General features: G+C 40.4%; 1 protein-coding gene across 1 annotated transcript in view; it reads left to right on the top strand.

Moving 5' to 3' along the window:
• The window catches only part of LOC100998165 (ras-related protein Rab-40A-like), a 90,825-nt gene extending 75,073 nt beyond the window's left edge, over positions 1-15,752 (top strand). The window contains exon 14 of the mRNA XM_031662633.1: positions 14,661-15,752. Coding sequence (XP_031518493.1) covers positions 14,734-15,570 — 837 coding nt within the window. The 5' untranslated portion in view covers positions 14,661-14,733 and the 3' untranslated portion in view covers positions 15,571-15,752. The remainder of the gene's footprint in view (positions 1-14,660) is intronic.
• Positions 15,753-18,764: the final 3,012 nt, after the last annotated feature.

The raw sequence follows: 18,764 nt of genomic DNA, 5'->3' as shown, positions 1-18,764 counted from the left end.
TGTTCACATGTACCCTAGAACTTAAAGTATAATAATAGAAAAAAAAAATTTTCAGTTCCAGTCCCTAAGACCAATGTATGGCATTTGAATAGGACATACAGATTTTTTTTCATTCCTTTAAAGAGAATTAAAGAGAAAACAAGAAGATTGAGAAAAAAAAAAAAAAAAAGAAATAAACCATTATATGTACAATCGAAATTCACTCAAAGTCTGGGCTGGGTGCAGTGGCTCACACCTATAATCCTTGTACTCTGGGAGGTTGAGACGGGCGGATTGCTTGAGACCAGGAGTTTGAGACCAGCCTGGGCAACATGGTGAAACCACATCTCTATAAAAAAATACAAAAATTAGTTGAGCATGGTGGCGCAGGACTGTAGTCCCAGTTACTTGGGAGGCTGAGATGGGAGGATCACCTGAGCCAGGGAGGTCAAGGCTGTGCTGAGCCATAATTGTACCACTACACTCCAGCCTGGGTGACAGAGTAAGACCCTGTCTTTAAAAAAAAAGAAAAGAAAGAAAATCAAAGTTTCTTCTGCTTGCATTAGCCTCCTTCTTACAAAGGAGTAATCAGTAACAAGCATTTAGACTTTTCATTATTTATTCTTCATTACATATGTATATATTTCTGCACGAAATATAGTGTGATTTTGTGTTTTATCTGTAGTTGTCTGGCTATCTGACGGAAAGGAGAAAGGAAGAAACATGAGAAGAACAAATACCCATTCATATCTCAACACTGTGACCTGCCATATATGCCTCTTTACATGTGTACTGTCTTTCAGAGCTACTAAACCAGACACACCCACTTTTCCAGTTTACGTGCTATAGAGAGCACTAACAGAATTGGTACATATCACTTTTCAGTGATTTAAAAAAATGTGATGTGTTTAAAGTCTTAAGAGTTTCCCAGGTGACAGCCAGCCCAAAACAATGTTACAGTGTATCTTTGTGGTTTTTTTTTTTTTTTTTTTTTTCCCTTGAGACAGGATCTCTTCAGCCTCCTTATGTTGTTCAGGCTGGAGTGCAGTGGTTATTAACAGGCACAATCACAGCACACTACAACCTAGAACTCCTGGGCTCAATTGTTCCTCTCACTTCAGCCTCCCAAGTAGCTGGGATTTACAGTTTATCTTGAATGTGAAATATCTTCCCATTGTCCAGGCATAATTTCCCACTTTTATTCACGTGATTACACATCTATGTCTGTAAATCTGGAACTAATCTGGGCAATCTTGGTGAAAAAAAGTCAGTGATTTCCAGGAGTTGGTTTTTATGTGTCCAATCTACTATCCAAATCCCTTGGTTAGTTTAGGTATGCATCCCATTTAGAACTTGATATGATTTGGTATTACATGTGATTGGCATGTGTATATTTTCCTTTCTGCTTAATATTTTTAATTGTATGAGCAAGGTACTTCATACGTGTGTTGATTACTCCTGGGGCCCAGGGCCGAGTGAGACTGTGACTCTACTTTTACCCTGAATCCTGCTGTGTTAGGATTCTCTCCTCTGGAAGCTGTGGTGCTGAGCCCTAGTGGTTTCATGCAGTCCCTCCCCTTTCCCTCCCCTGTGGCAGTCACTGCTTGGCCAACTAGGTGGGTAAAAAGAGGAGTCTGCTGTCAATTCAAGGGACTTTATTTGTGCTACTGCAGAAAGAAGCATGTTATGAAACCACTTTCATCTCATGACCTTCCCTAAAATCTTGAAAAGTAGAAATGTCATCTGGCTGTTGAATGTAAGGTTCATCTGAGAGACGTGCTTGCCCTTCCCCCGGGTGTCTATAATTTCTCTAAACCTGCCCAACTGAGGATGTCATGTAGATAGATTCATACTTTAATTCTAGGACCACCCTAGTACCTAATTGTCTTGGCTTAGACATGTTATCATTCCTAACGTTGAGCAACTTTCCTATGAAAAGGGCAGGGCTATTTTGTTTTTATTGTTTTTCTTGCTTCCAAAACCAAGACACCTTTCTTATGGATAAAAACGGAAAATACCTGAAAGGAATACAATCTTTAAAAAACCTTAAAATTTTGTTATGCAAGGATAAGCACTGTCAACATTTGAATGTTTTTTCAGAAATTATATTATGCAAATGTAACTATATATTTAAGAATAGAAATAAAATAGTATCCTACTTTTAGCTTTGTAAACTGCTTTTTAATGACATATATTGTGAAGGTCAACCCACACTAACAAAATCCACATTATAATAAAAAATGGCAGTAGAAACAGTACTAGTCAATCCGGGTATGAAATAATGATAGAAATGGTTAATATTTATTGTGATTTTTCTCAGTTCCTGACACTGCTGTAATTCTAAACCCATACTTCATTTAATCCTCACCACCATTTATAAAGAGGAGCAGTTGTTTCCAACTTTAAACATCAGAGAACTGGGGTACAACAAGGGCAGGGCTAGCAAGTTGTGAGGCTGAGATTTGAACACAGGCTCTGTGGTTCCTGAGTAAATTTATCTAACCAGCATGTGCTACTCCTGCTCATTAGATCTCCAGCCTTACTGTTGATCAGGGCACAGCAAAACAAAACAAAACAAAACAAAAAAACAAACAAACAAAAGAAAAGCTAACCAAAACTAAGGCTTTGTATTAGTTTCCTATGACTGCTGTACATAGTACCAAACACTTGTGGCTTAAAACAACAGAAATTTAGTCTCTCACAGTTCTGGATGCAACACTTTTGAAACACCCAAGAATGTCAATAACCTTCTGTCTACAAAACATGGAACTCAAGGAATATCAGTCTGAAGTCCAGGTGTCGATGGGGCCTTGCTCCTTTTGAATCTATGAGAAGAATCTTTCCTTTCCTGTTCCTAGTATCTGGTGATGGCCATAGATCCTTGATATTGCTTGCTTGCAGGGACATCACTCCAGTCTCTTCCTCTGTCACCACATGTTGCTCTCCCTGTGTGTCTCTGTCTTTAGTGGCATTTTCATTACCTTATATGACCACAAGTCATATTGGATTAGAGCTCACCCTAATAGTCTTATCTTAACTTGATTACATCTGCAAAGACTCTTTTTTTATATTATTACTATACTTTAAGTTCTTGGGTACATGTACAGAACATGCAGATTTGTTACATATACACGTGCCATGGTGGTTTGCTGCACCCATCAACCCATCATTTACATTAGGTATTTCTCCCAATGATATCCCTCCCCTAGCCCCCCCCCCCCCGCCCCCGATAGGCCCTGGTGTGTGATGTTCCCCTCCCTGTGTCCATGTGTTCCCATTGTTCAGCTCCCACTTATGAATGAGAACATGCAGTGTTTGGTTTTCTGTTCTTGTGTTAGTTTGCTGAGAATGATGGTTTCCAGCTTTATCCATGTCCCTGCAAATGACATGAACTCATCATTTATTTATTTATTTATTTATTTATTTATTTATTTATTTATTTTTGAGACGGAGTCTCGCTCTGTCACCCAGGCTGGAGTGCAGTGGTGCAATCTCAGCTCACTGCAAGCTCCGCCTCCTGGGTTCATGCCATTCTCCTGCCTCAGCCTCCCAAGTAGCTGAGACTACAGGCGCCCACCATCACACCCGGCTAATTTTTTTTTTGTATTTTTTTTAGTAGAGATGGAGTTTCACTGTGTTAGCCAGGATAGTCTCGATCTCCTGACCTTGTGATCCACCCACCTCAGCCTCCCAAAGTGCTGGGATTACAGGCATGAGCCACCGTTCCTGGCCAAACTCATCCTTTTTTATGGCTGCATAGTATTCCATGGTGTATATGTGCCACATTTTCTTTATCCAGACTATCACTGATGGGCATTTGGGTTGGTTCCAAGTCTTTGCTATTGTGGATAGTGCCGCAGTAAACATATGTGTGCATGTCAAAGACTCTATTTTTAAAATAAGGTCACATTCACAGGTATCTGGGGTTAGTACATCAATGTATCTTTTGGGGGAACAAAATGCAACCAAACAATAATACCTTGATTTTTCCCAGTGAACTAGGCAAAAATTAAAGTATTGATAATTATCAGTGTGACTGGGAATTTGGGGAAAATATACCCTGTTATAATGTAGATGAGGTTCCCACAAAATCTTCTCTCCCTTTCTGAGTCTCAGGAACATTCCTCATTCTAAATATCAGTGTCTTTCCTGTGCTTAGGGCTGAGAATGCTTACGTTTCACCACCATTTTATTATTTTGTAAAATTGTAAAAGCAGTAGCTATTTATTATAGTTAAAAATAGATAGCATAGGAGAGGAAATAAATAACATTAATCCCAAACAGAACACTCAAAGACAAGCCCTGGTAATGAGTTTATCTGTATAAATTCTTTTAGAAGTTTCCTTATTCAGGTATTTATATATTTAAGCAGAACTACATGCATTTATATATTTATTCATGAAAGATAAAGTTTCATTCTACTTACTTTCATCCTATTTACTTTTGTAACCTGCTTGTCTAACAAACAATATACATGAAAGGTTGTGAGTAAATATCAGACTGCACCATAGGGATAACAGAGATACTAATGGCCCATAAAGATAGAGAAAAAGAAATAAAAATGGCTAAAATATGTTATGATCCGAGTGATTTTTAGGTATTGAGTCATTTGGTGCTTATAGTTCCCTCACAAAGTAGATACTGTGGCTAATCTCCATTTCATAGATGAAAAACTGAGGGACAGAGAGAATAAGGACTTTGCCTGAGACCACACAGTTAGGGAGTGGGACAATTGGATTTATGTCCAGTACATCATGCTCCGGAGTCTGAGAAACAGTGAAATCTCTGTTGTTAGGTGAAAGATGCAACTGCACAAGCAAGGATATTTTAGGAGCTCATTAAAAGGAGTATTTCGGCCAGGCATCCCAGCATTTTGGGAGGTTGAGGTGGGCGGATAAGGAGGTCAGGAGTTTGAGACCAGCCTGACCAACATGGTGAAACCCTGTCTCTGCTAAAAATACAAAAATTAGCCAGGCGTGGTGGCGCATGCCTGTAATCCCAGCTACTCAGGAGGCTGAGGCAGGAGAATCGCTTGAACCCAGGAAGGCAGTGAGCTGAGATTGTGCCACTGCATTCCAGCCTGGGCGACAGAGCAAGACTCCATCTAAAAAAAAAAAAAAAAAAAGAAATATTTTGTATGTTAATACATTTATACAAAAAAACTGCTCATGATGAAAAAAACTGGTCATAATGAAAACAGGTGGAATGTGACCTTGGAGAGCATCTTCATTGCAATTCTGGGGACAGAAACCATAGTGCAGTGGGATAAGGAGTCAGTGGGAAGTGAAGAATGTTAACAGAAAATGCGGAAAACTCTTTTTGGTTCTTGACTTTGAAGGGGAAAAGAGAGAAGAAGGGAAGGAAGGAGGGAAGGGAAGGAGGGAGGGAGAGGAAGAGGGGGATGGACAGGGAGAGGGAGAGGGGAGGAGAGGGGAGGGAAGGAAAGGGGAGAGGAGAAAGAATGGAGGGGATAGGGGAGAGGGGAGGGGAAAGAAGAGATAGAGAGAGAGAGAGAGAGAGAGAGAGAGAGAGAGATCCTGTGACTGATTGGGTGATGAGGGATCCAAAGAGATTTTTTAAAAACTTCAATTCCTTGAAATTTTGAGCAAGTTTAAAAGTTGATGTGAAGAAGCCGTCTCATCTCAGATTTAACCTATGAAGTTGCCCATATATTCATTTCCCTTCTTGCTCTCTTATTTCCAGTTTTGAGTTAATGAGATACCTCCAATGAACTAGTATGTTTTTCAAGCTCAATACATATTTAGTTATTACCCAATAACAGAATGGACAATTGTGTGTTACAGAAATGCTAGTAATTCCTGGATTTTTGTCTCTCAGGAAGGCAGCAAGCCGCTGAAATTTTGATGTGATGTGGCTGAATTATGCATGATCTGAGAACCCTGCACAGGTGACTGCAGGATATGTTCAGAATACTCATATCTATATCTATATATCTACACACACACACACACACACACACACACACACACACTAAGCAGTGCTGGAGCACTCATTAGACAATCACTGCCCCTTGTGTCCCTGATGAGATCTGTCATGGAGCTCACCAGGTGAGTTCACACACGCCTGTCTTACCACCATGGGGAAGTGGATTTGGGTCTCCTTACAGGCATGATATTGAACAGTATTTATGAATTATGAAACACTAAAGAATGTGGAGAGCATTCTGTTTCTAAAACTTTGAACTGAAGGCATATCCGAGAGATTCGCTTCTTTTATCTGGATGTCTGTGTTCTCGTCTGGAGAAGCAATGAGAAATGATTTTTCATAATGACTACCTAAGCCCTGAGGCTCAGCCAGCCCCTACTGCTGTGTTCCAACATTTAAAGGACATTGAAGTCCCACTTCATGTCATATTCTCTGGGAGGGTTGTCTTATTAACCCCTCATACAGCTCTGTAAGGATGGTATGGTCAGTCCCATTTCACAGATGACCAACCTCAGGCTTTCAGAGCCTGAGTCACCTCCCCAGGTAAGTGGCAGGATTGGAATGAGGTTCCATCCTTCACCCTCCCTAGGGGACCCTGAGTAGCCTCCCTTTTAGAAGATGGGCTTCCAGGGCTTGAGAAATGGTCAGATTCCACTCCCCTGCTATTGTGGCCCCACAGGTCCTTACTCCATAACTCCTCTGGGTGATGAGGAAGACAGAGGAGGTGAAATCCTGCGCTTTGTGCCAAGAGACCTGGGTGTAGACCTAGTGTGTAAAAACCCCACTAAGGGCTGTATTAAAAACAAGGGAGAAAACATTTGTAAACTACATCTCAGATATTGGGTTAGTATCCCTGATTTGTGAAACATACTTGGTAACAAAACAATTGGCAATGATTTCAACAGAAAATTCAAATAAGTATATACATAAACAATAAACATTTAAAAAATACAAAAACCTGTAGACCTGAGTGTGCACTATTCTACAGACAACAGACCCCTTGGGGTCAAGGGGTGGGAGTTGGGCCAGTGAGAGGTGCACTTTAAATTTGATTTTTGGTGAGTGGGCTCAGGCAGAAGCTCAGGTGTTGGCCTTGGGACAGGCAAGCTGGAGAGAAGGAAAGTAACATGCCCTGAACTACTGTAAGCAAATGCACTTTGTATTTCATCTGCTTTTACCCTAACAACATTTAACCAGTCATTCTGATAATTATTCAAATCAGGAAACTAAGCTTAAGGAGAATTTATGTAATTCAGAGAGAAAACTTTTTAATCTCCTGATCAGCAGCTAACTTTGGAATTACTTAAGGTTTTTTTTTCGGTTGTTATTTTCATTTTGTCTTGATGCCTCCAGAACTCTGAGTGCTCTAATCTCCTTCAACGCTGGCAGTATCTGCTCCACAGGTGGTTTTTAATGTTTTTTTCTTTTTAAATATGACCTCTATAATGTTTAGGTCCCATTAATAAAATTTAAAACACTTTCCAAAGGAAGAAAAAAAACACTAAAGACTGTATTAAAACAAAGGAGAAAACATTTGTAAACTACATCTCAGACACTGGGTTAGTAGCCATGATTTGTGAAACATACTTGGTAACAAAACAATTGGCAATGATTTCAACAGAAAATTTAAATAAGTATATACATGAATAATAAACATTTAAAAATACAAAAACCTGCAGCCATAAAAAGGAATGAGATTATGTCCTTTGCAGGAACATGGATGAAGCTGGAAGCCATCATCCTCAGCAAACTAACACAGGAACAGGAAACCAAACACCACATGTTCTCACTCATAAGTGGGAGCTGAACACTGAGAACACATGGACAGAGAGAGGAACATCACACACCAGGGCTTGTTGGGGGTGGGGGTAAGGGGAGGGAACTTAGAGGACAGGTCAATAGGTGCAGCAAACCACCGTGGCACACGTATATCTATGTAACAAACCTGCACGTTCTGCACATGTATCCCATTTTTTTAGAAGAAATAAAATAAATACAAAAACCACAAGAACTAACAAGACGCAAATGATTTTAAATCCTGAGAATTTATAATGCAAGATGCAAAAAATGAGGACTATGATTGTACTTTTGGAGAAGACTGTGTGTGAAGGTGAATGTGTTGATGTGCACCTCACCTACAGGGGCACTTCTGGAGAATGTGCACTATTCTAGGGACAACAGACCCCTTGGGGTCAAGGGGTGGGAGTTGGGCCAGTGAGAGGTGCAGTTTAAATTGGATTTGTGAATATACTCTTATATAGTTTTTGAAGTTTCATATTTGAGAATAAAAGTATTTTAGTGAATATTTGAATGCACAGTTTTTAAAAATTTAACTGGCAAGTAAAGAATTGGCAATGATCTATTCATTTGTCGTAAAATATGTTGGATTATGTTTTTTTTTTTTTTTTTTTTTTTTTTTTGAGACGGAGTCTCGCTCTGTCACCCAGGCTGGAGTGCAGTGGCGCGATCTCGGCTCACTGCAAGCTCCGCCTCCCGGGTTCACGCCATTCTCCTGCCTCAGCCTCCGGAGTAGCTGGGACTACAGGCGCCCGCCACCACGCCCGGCTAGTTTTTTGTTTTTTTGGTAGAGACGGGGTTTCACCATGTTAGCCAGGATGGTCTCGATCTCCTGACCTCGTGATCCACCCGCCTCGGCCTCCCAAAGTGCTGGGATTACAGGCTTGAGCCACCGCGCCCGGCCTGGATTATGTTTTAATTAGATCTGTTTGGATTTGAATTTTATGCCCCAAGGACTTAAAACATATATATATATATTTTAAAAGCATGTCAGTTTTTTAAAACCTTTGTTGAAAAGGACAAAGTTCAAACATTTTATCACAAACTAAGATTAAAATATAAAGCTATTATAATTAATAATGAACACTGGAAACTCAGAAAGTGGAGGTGGGAGTAAGGGAGGGAAGGGAGTAAGGGATGAAAAATCACCTACTGGGTACAATGTAAACTATTTTGGGTGAAGGGTACACTGAAAGTCCAGACTTCACCACTGTACAATTGATCCTTATAACCAAAACCACTTGTACTCCTGAAGCTATTCAAAGAAAAAAAATTAAAAATTGAGATCTAAAAAAACAAGCTATTGTACTTAAGAGAATGTAGAATTGGTGTAAGGATAGAAAAAAACAGGCCAATGGACTTAATAGAGTCAAGAAATAGACCCAATCCATATGTGGTCATTTTCACTTATGACACAGGTGACAGTGCAGTGAAAGGAGAAGGATGATATTTTAAGTATGCTAGCTGAATTAGATACGTACAAAAATTGATTTCAGGTAGATTGTCAGTCTAAATGCAAAAGTAAAAGAATAACCTATAACAATGTAGGAAAATATTTTTATGTAGTTGGGGTGGCAAATATTTCTTAATCACTAGACAAAAAAACTGTTAATCCCAAAGGAAAAAAAATAATAAATTGAGCTACATTATAATTAAAGACTCTGTCTTTCAAAACATACTCTTAAGAAAGAAAATATTGAAATACAGAGTGAAAGATTTTATATATACAGTGATTTGATTTTTTGGAAACAAGGAGAAAAGTAGAAAATGAGCAAAAGAAGTAAACAGGCACTTTACAATATAAGAATCCCATACAACAACTGCATGTATAAAAAGGTGCTTAGCCGGGCGCGGTGGCTCAAGCCTGTAATCCCAGCACTTTGGGAGGCCGAGATGGGCGGATCACGAGGTCAGGAGATCGAGACCATCCTGGCGAACACCGTGAAACCCCATCTCTACTAAAAAATACAAAAAACTAGCCGGGCGAGGTGGCGGGCGCCTGTAGTCCCAGCTACTCGGGAGGCTGAGGCAGGAGAATGGCGTGAACCCGGGAGGCGGAGCTTGCAGTGAGCTGAGATCCGGCCACTGCACTCCAGCCCGGGCTACAGAGCGAGACTCCGTCTCAAAAAAATAAAAATAAAAATAAAAATAAATAAAAAAAAATAAAAAGGTGCTTAACGTTTTTAGTTTTTAGGACAATGCAAATTAAACTTGTCATGAGATACTACAGTAACCCCATGAACTGAAAAAAAAAGAATAAAGGGCAAGTAGAACCATTATGTACTATTACTGAAAGTAAATTGGTGAAAACACTTTGGGAAATCATTTGGCAATATCTACTAAAGCTAACTACATGCATACCTATGAGCCAGCAGTTCCAATCTTTGATATACTCAACAGAATCATGTACATATATCCACTAAAGACAGCCACAAATCTGTATGTAGTAGTACTATAATATTAGTCAAACTGTGGGCATAACCCAAATATCATCCAACAGATAACTTGTAGTATTCATAAAATGAAATACTCTACCACAATTAGAATGCTCATTTTAATGTTGCCATATGCAAAATCATGGATATATCTCACAAGGATAATATTAAGCAAAAGAAAGCAGAAACAAAAAAGTATAATTTCAGGTATATAAAATATGAAAAGTTCATAAACAGGCAAATCTCTAGTGTTAGAAGTTAGTGTAGTTTACTTTTGGGGGAATAATGACTTGTAAGGTCATAAAGGAAGCTCCTGAAGTGAAGATAATGTTCTATTTCTTTCCCTTTTTTACTAATAAATTCTGCTTTTATTATTAAAAGGAGTTCTTGTAAGCATAAGTGTCTCTTCAATGATATAAAATTTCCCCTTCTTTAAGATTAAATATAAAACATTAATTAAAATATTCAAGGCAATAAAGTTAAATTCTAATGCCTGGCTGGGTGCAGTGGCTCACACCTGGAATCCCAGCACTTTGGGAGGCTGAGGTGGGTGGATCACATGAGGCCAGGAGTTCAAGACCAGCCTGGCCAACATGGTGAAACCCCATCTCTACTAAAAATACAGTAATTAGCCGGGTGTGGTGGCGCATGCCTATAATCCCAGGTACTCAGTACGCTGAGGCACGAGAATCGCTTGAACCTGGGAGGTGGAGGTTGCAGTGAGCTGAGATTGCACCACTGCACTCTAGCCTGGACGTCACAGCGAGACTCTGTCCAAAAAAAAGAAAAAGAAAAAGAAAAAAATTCTGATGCCTTTCTGTAGTCAATGAAATGGACCTGAAAGAAAGAGCCATAGTGAATTTTAAAAATGTACCCAAACTTTGAAAAAATGTTGCTGTTTTCCAAAAAATAAGTTAGTTGAGATGTTTCTTCATTATAGGAGGCAGAATGTTCTTCTCTTTTAAATTTCAGTTTTTGTTTTAGATCCAGGGGGTACACGTGCAGGTTTGTTACATAGGTATATTGTGGGATGCTAAGGTTTGGGATATGAATGATCTCATCACCTAGGTAGTGAGCATAGTACCCAATAGTTTTTCAACCTTTGCCCCACCTCTCCCCCCTCCCCCAGTAGTCCCCAGGGCTTGTTGTTGCTATCTTTATGTCCATGAGTCCCCAATGTTTAGTTTCCATTTATAAGTGAGAACATGTGGTATTTGGTTTTCTGTTCCTGTGTTAATTCACTTAGGACAATGGCCTCCAGATGCATCTATGTTGCTACAAGGGACATGATTTTTTTTTTTTTTATGGCTATGATAAAATACTTTTGAACAGATTGTCAAAGGTACTGTGTATATGTTTATTAATTTGAAAAAACATTCATTGTATTCTATTTTATGGTGAAAACAGAAAATAAAAGAATTTAATCGACAGGGTATTTGCGTGTGTGTGTGTGTGCACATTTGTGTGCGTGTCTAGGTCTAGCTGTATCACTTCAAATACACACTCACAGATGCAGTTTTATCTTTAATTCATACAGGGGCTGGAACCAATCTCAGTTTCATATATGCCAGAACATGACTGATACACGGAGATTGCTATCGTTAGGTGAATAATTCCAGAAAACTCTGGCTGATATCTTTGTAGCTCACCTCCAACATCCCTCTCCCTTTCCCTGGGCCCCTTGTCTGAGACTTTCAAAGCTGTGATCCGGGTTCTGGCCATCAGGAGGCATCACAGCTATCTCCATTTTTTTTTTTTTTTTTTTTTTTAATGAGGACATTTTGCAAAGAGTGACAAACTATGATGCCAGTTCTGTTTGAAAAATATATGTGTATTAAAGCTGGTCCATTGGCTGTGGACTCCAAATCTACATGGCATTCACTGATTTATCTCTTCCCTCCTCAGTATACGTTGTCCCGTGCACACTATAGAGAGGTCCCTCACAGAGAGTGGGGCATTTAGCCTCCATTGCCCCTGTATAGGCTTCCCAGACCTCCTCCCATTCCCTTTCAGTCCTCCCTTCTCTAGGATCCTATGGACACAGTTGCCCAGACCCTGCTCCTGTGACCTCTATCCTCTCTGTCACCTTTCTTCAGCCCTGTAAGTGCTACTTGGTGTTTCATGTCCTGGAGCATATGTTTTTATAGTCTTGTTTTACATCTATCATTTTTTTCTTTCTAACATGGGAAGTGGATTTGGGTCTGCTCAGAGGCATGATGTTGAACAGCTTTTATTAGATTATGAAACATCCAAGAATGTAGAGAACATTCTGTCTCTAAAACTTTGAACTCAAGGCATATCAGAGAGAGATTTGCTTTCTTTATATGGATGTCTGTGTTCTCATTAGTAGAAACAGTGAAAAATGACTTTTCACAATGCCTTAGCCCAGAGGCTCGGTCAGCCCCCACTTCTGTGTCTCAGCATTTAAAGGGCCATTGAAGTCCCACTTCATGCCATATACTCTCAACAGGTTTTCTCATTTGCTCCTTGGGACAGCTCTGTAAGGATGATACAGTCAGTTCTATCTCACAGATAATCAAGCTCAGGCTTTCACAGCCTAAGTCACCTTCCCAGGTAAGTGGCAGGATTGGAATGAGGTTTCATCCCTCACCCTCCCTAAACGACCCCAAGCACCCCCTTTTAGAAGATGGGCTTCCAGGGCTTGAGAAATGGTCAGATTCCACTACCCTGCTATTGCGGCCCCAAGGGTCCCCCACTCCACAACCCCTCTGGGTGATGAGGAAGACAGAGGAGGTGAAATCCTGCACTTTATGCCAAGAGACTGGGTATAGGACCGCATGAGTTGGCTGATCCCTTAAGTGGTGAGTGGGCTCAAGCAGAAGCTTAGGTGTTGGCCTTGCGACGGGTGAGCTGAAGAGAAGGAAAGTAACCTGCACTGAACTACTTTAAGCAAATACACTCTATATTTCATCTCCTTTACCCTAACGGCTGTTCAAGGTACCAATGATTATGATCATTATTCCAATCAGGGTGCTGTCTTTAAGGAAGTTTATGTAAATCAGGGAGACAACTTTATTATCTCCTTATTGTCAGCTAACTCTGGAATTAATCTAAAGGCTTTTTTTTTTTCTCTATTTGCCCTGAAGCCCACAGAGAAATAGAAATGTTTTTCTTATCCTTTATTCACATGTTTGTCCTGTATTGATGAGTATTTAGAATGTTTCTCATTTTTTCCTTTTTAAAAAGATTTCAGCAATGCTATTTCAAATAACCACTTACCTGGCTATTTTGGACATGTGAACATTTTTTCCTCCATTACATGTGTAAACATCCATCCCTTGGGGCTTGATTTCAATAATTTAAACTTCCTTATATGTGTCTGAGCATTCTCATTTCTTTAACCATCTTTGTACCTGTTGTTACAATATTTAAATGTATTTATAACTGATAAGTGTGTTTCCATTTCCGTGATGTATTTGGTCCCTCATGCCGCCCCCATACCCAGACACACACAGAACCACTTTTTACCTTTTCGTTTTTCAAATTTTTAAAAAATTCTTTTTTGCTTTTTTTTCCACATTTAAATTTTGTCAGATGATAGGTGATAAAAGGATATTTAGATGGTTTCATTTGCATTCCTTAATGTATTAGTGAGCTAGAATGCTTTTTCTTGTGATTACTGGCCATTTGCGTTTCTTTGCCTGTGAACCATTTACATATTTTGTCAGTTTTGCTGTTTTGTTATAGGAGCTGTACATGTGTTAAACCTAAAACCCTTCACTGATGGATGCATGCATTATTTCAACACATCTTTGTTGGGTGAATATTATTTATGAGACACTCTAGCAAAATCTATGTCCTAGATGTCTCTTCTGAGATCTTGGCTCTTATATTTATGGGAGATGTCCACCTGCAGCAAGAAAAGTATTAGTGCCCATGCAAACATGCGTGGCTTGTCAAGGATCACATGCACAGACAATTCACACTTACTCCTAAACCCTGCATGGCCACAGAGTAAAAAGGATGTGTGGTGCATTATATGAGGAGAGCCCTGGCTCAGGATTGTGATTTCTGTGATCTCTATAATAATGGCAATATTTTTTTAAATTACATAACATTTCTGAGTTTGCCTTTTCTGATTTGTAAAATGGAAACAATCATAGCTAACAAAGACAGCTGTTCTGAAAGCAAAAGAACAAAATATTTTAAGTGTCATACACAGTGTAGGGTACATACGGTACTCAACACATCTTAGTCCCTTTCCTATCCCATACCCATCCTTCCGTTAAAGGAGATTCCTTTGACATAATCCAAAAGGCATGGTTCCATAATGATTATATGAAAATTTTAAGGGAAATGTATAGGTTTCCATGATTAATTAACTGCTGTGTCACTACTCTGTGCTGGGTAAGGAAAAGGAAAACAATCACTGAACCAATTTCCTGGGTTTGTAAAAGAAGTCCATCAAAGCCACCACCTCATTTCGCTTTATTTCATAGACTTCCCCATCTCATTTTTTATGTTCTATGTTAATTTCTCAAGAAAAACAGGCCCGGCATTACCTCTGCGCACAACCCTGTGGGCCTGGCTCAGGCGGGAGTGCGGGGCCAGCAACATGAGCACCCTGGACAGCCCCGACCAGGCCTATGACTTCCTGCTCAAGTTCCTGCTGGTGGGCGACAGCGACGTAGGCAAGAGTGAGATCCTGGAGAGCCTGCAGGATGGCGTGGCCGAGTCCCCATACAGTCACCTGAGGGGGATCGACTACAAGACGACCACCATCCTGCTGGACGGTCAGCGGGTGAAGCTGAAGCTCTGGGATACGTCGGGGCAGGGAAGATTTTGTACCATATTCCGCTCCTACTCTCGTGGTGCACAAGGAGTGATTCTGGTCTACGACATTGCAAACCGCTGGTCTTTCGAGGGTATGGATCGATGGATTAAGAAGATCGATGAGCATGCCCCTGGTGTCCCTAAAATCCTGGTGGGGAATCGCCTACATCTGGCATTCAAGAGGCAGGTGCCCAGGGAGCAGGCCCAGGCCTACGCTGAGCGCCTGGGCATAACCTTCTTTGAGGTCAGCCCTCTGTGCAATTTCAACATCATAGAGTCTTTCACGGAGCTGGCCAGGATTGTGCTGCTGCGGCACAGGATGAATTGTTTTGGGAGGCCGAGCAAGGTACTGAGCTTGCAAGACCTCTGCTCCCGCACCATCGTGTCCTGCACACCCGTATACCTGGTGGACAAGCTCCCGCTCCCCAATGCCTTAAGAAGCCACCTCAAGTCCTTCCCCATGGCTAAGGGCCTGAATGCCAGGATGATGCAAGGCCTCTCCTACTCCCTCACCACCAGCTCCACCCACAAAAGGAGCAGCCTCTGCAAAGTGGAGATCGTCTGCCCACCCCAGAGCCCACCCAAAAACTGCACCAGAAACAACTGCAAAATTTCTTAAGGAAGGCACCAAAAGGAAACAAGCTGGAATCGCTCCAGGAAGAACTCTGGTTACACCTGGAAGACGGAAGTCGGAAGTCGCATTCTAGATTCAAGAAATTAGTTTTCAGTTTCTCAAGGGAATCATGCTGCTTGGGAATGGTGTGATGCCTTCTGTCAATAAAAACACATTACGCAGTTTGACTTTGAATTTCTATGTGGATGTGCATGAAGCTCTCGTTTTAGACGTGTGTTTATAAACGGGAAATTAGTACTCTGCTCAACTCTTGGTAACATGAAATTTTGAATGTTACTTATATCATAATCACACTGCAACTTTTTCCTTAAAATTACTGCCTTTGTAAGAATGGTGATATGGCAGTGATGAGTATAAATTCAAGTAAATTTGAGAATCAATGATAGTGAGATAATTTAGTCATTGATATTACAAGAGGGGCCTTTTTGTAAACCTCCATTTAAAGTCAAAGCACCAATTTATAAAACACTGCAGATGCATATAGAGATTGTATATAACAGATCTGTCCAGTTTGTGCATGAAATGGATTTGATAAAGTTTTTGCTATGTTATTTTACTACATTTGAGGATTAATTCGTGATTTATATGTATGTTTTTCTATAAATCTACTTTTTTTGTACAAGATGTTCTACAAGATATGAAGCTAAGGGAGGAAAACGCCAAAGATATCTCTAGTTATGTTGAACATAGCCAACATGGTTTCAATGGATCAGTAAGAAAAAATCATTTCAGTAAGGAATGAAATAAGTACTTATTTGAGAAAACGTTTCTTAACAATAAAAAGGTATATATTTTTCTCTTTTGGTAAAATGAAAAGAAAAAGAAAAATATACATAATGTAACCCCGCAAGATGAGGCTTTGCAGAAAAACATTGCAATAGAACATGGCGGGGCAGGCCCATTATAAGACTTTAGGTGAGTCATTTCCCCTGTGCTGGCCAGTTTTGGTTAACAAATCTCAGATCAATATAGAGGTTAATGAGATCACATCTGGGAAAGCACTTCTGAGACCTTAGATGGGAAGGAAGAAGAACTGATTTCCACGTAGTTACTTTCCAATTTACATTGTGAATATTATAATAATCTATATTGGATGAACTGAGTAAATATAAGTCCTTGCACTCTTGTAACTGAATGACTATTTATTTGTGCATTGTCATAGGGTGATTATAACATAAAGTACCGCAGAAGAGCAGTATCTCTGGCCTCAGGAAGCCTTGGGGACTCACCCTTCCTGAACGCTGGCACTTTTCTGTCTCATGAATTTCCCACAACATTCCTGGGAGGTAGAGGATATAATCTCTACACCATCCTGTAGCTGAAGAAACAGTGATGTTTGCAGGTTAAGCAGCCTGGCTGGGGAGCATCCTGCCACTAAGTGGAAAAGCAGAGACCTGCACCCTATACACCCCCAGGCAGACTGTGATGCTGAGCTGCACATCACACCATAACCAAGTAAATCTTGCTTTCCTGCTGACGCAGGTCACTACTGAAATCTGTATCTTCAGCTCTGAAGCCAGTCTGCCAGTTCTGTCTCTCTTCTGAAAGATAGAGAACCTTGTCAGACCTAAATTTCCTACTCTGTAGACAAGGGAGTGTGTCTGGGCCAGTACTTTAGAAACTAGAGTCTCCAGACAGTTCTGATGTCAAGAAGAATATGCACTCTCAGAGGGACAGGGGTCATGCTGAGGGTGAATACTTGAAGGAGCAGGCCCTAAACACATGCAGATGGGGGATACATACAGTCTTTAATAGAAATTACCAAATCAACCTGGAAAGAGGTTGTACTAAGTGACATCCCCAACACCAATATGAAACAGGGTAGACTTCCCTGCATGCCCACCTTACTGGAATCCTGAATGGTTTCTTTTTATACTTTGATGATATGACAGGTGGAAATTCTTTCATTGTCATTATATTTAATTTGGTGTTCAGATAACTTAAAAAATTCCCCAGTATACAAAATGCTCTGATAATCATCATTGCATTATATTTTTATTGCAAACTGGTCCATTTTCATATGTAGCCTAAAAACAATGAGCAACAGGCACATTAGCCTGCAAGTTCTCCTAGAGCTACTGGTGGCATTATGGTTCCAGGGTGTGTTTGTGGCCTCTGGGGGATACTGATGGCAGTGTGTTTGTCTAGAAGATTAAGAACATCTCTCTGTGATATTAGTTGAATTCAGTATTAGAGAAGAGCTGGAGTCTTTTTAAATGACACAAGAGCTGGACCACAACATGCTTCTGAGCAGGCTGTAATACTGTCCCTGTGATGGAAAGCAAGCCTTTCTGTGATCTCACCTGCTCAAGTCAGGGTGGATCCCTCCAGGATGTAAGGTATGGCAGTCGGCCTAAATCTGCTTCTGAACACTGAAGCTGAGTGCTCCCATCTTCCTGACATCAGTTACAGAGACTGGAGAAGCTGCATCTTCTCAGACACCAAAACCATGGGTTCAGTCACCTGTGTGAGGAGCTTGGTGCTAGAAGATAAAATACCAGTACCTGTTTGACACATCGTGCATCTATCCATTCATCTGTCCATCCATTCATCCGTCTGTCCATCCATCCATCCATCCATCCCCATAGTTAACAGGCATTAAGGTCAAATGACACCATCCTTCTGGGAAGCTTTAGACTTCCCCAGAATAGAAACAAGGAAGTAAGGGGGTTGTGGTGAACTCAGTTTCTAGACCTAAGAAGAGATGGCTCCTTCTCATTAATATTTCCATCCTGAGAGAGCCTCTTATCATTGATAATTTCAAAACATAATTTAAAAACCCTGGACCCCTCTCCACAACCCTAGTTACTGTTCTCTTTACATATATTCTCCCATTGCAACCAAAGTTCTATGAAGAATTCTCAATACTCAACTCATCCCTTTATACCTCCCTCCACCTCAGTCCTCATTCCTCATCTAATGGTGCTTTGTTACCGCATCCCTCCACTGAAATGAACCCCATCAAAACCAACAGCCACGCCTTTGTCCCATTTATAGATCAAGACTGTTGAAATGAACATCTATCTGGAGACAAAGCTTCACCTGCAATGACAAAATTCAGTTGCTTTTGTATAGACAAAGATTTTATGGCAATGCTATATTTACCTAAAAGCTAGCATTGTAAAATAGCTTCCATAGAGTCAGTCAGATAATGTGAAGGCTGTGCTACAGGAACTGTG

This window comes from Papio anubis, unplaced genomic scaffold (genome assembly GCF_008728515.1).
Source record: "Papio anubis isolate 15944 unplaced genomic scaffold, Panubis1.0 scaffold82, whole genome shotgun sequence".
Taxonomy (NCBI): Eukaryota; Metazoa; Chordata; class Mammalia; order Primates; family Cercopithecidae; genus Papio; species Papio anubis.
The sequence above is the reverse complement of the archived record's forward strand: the minus strand, read 5'-3'. Positions and strand labels throughout refer to the sequence as shown.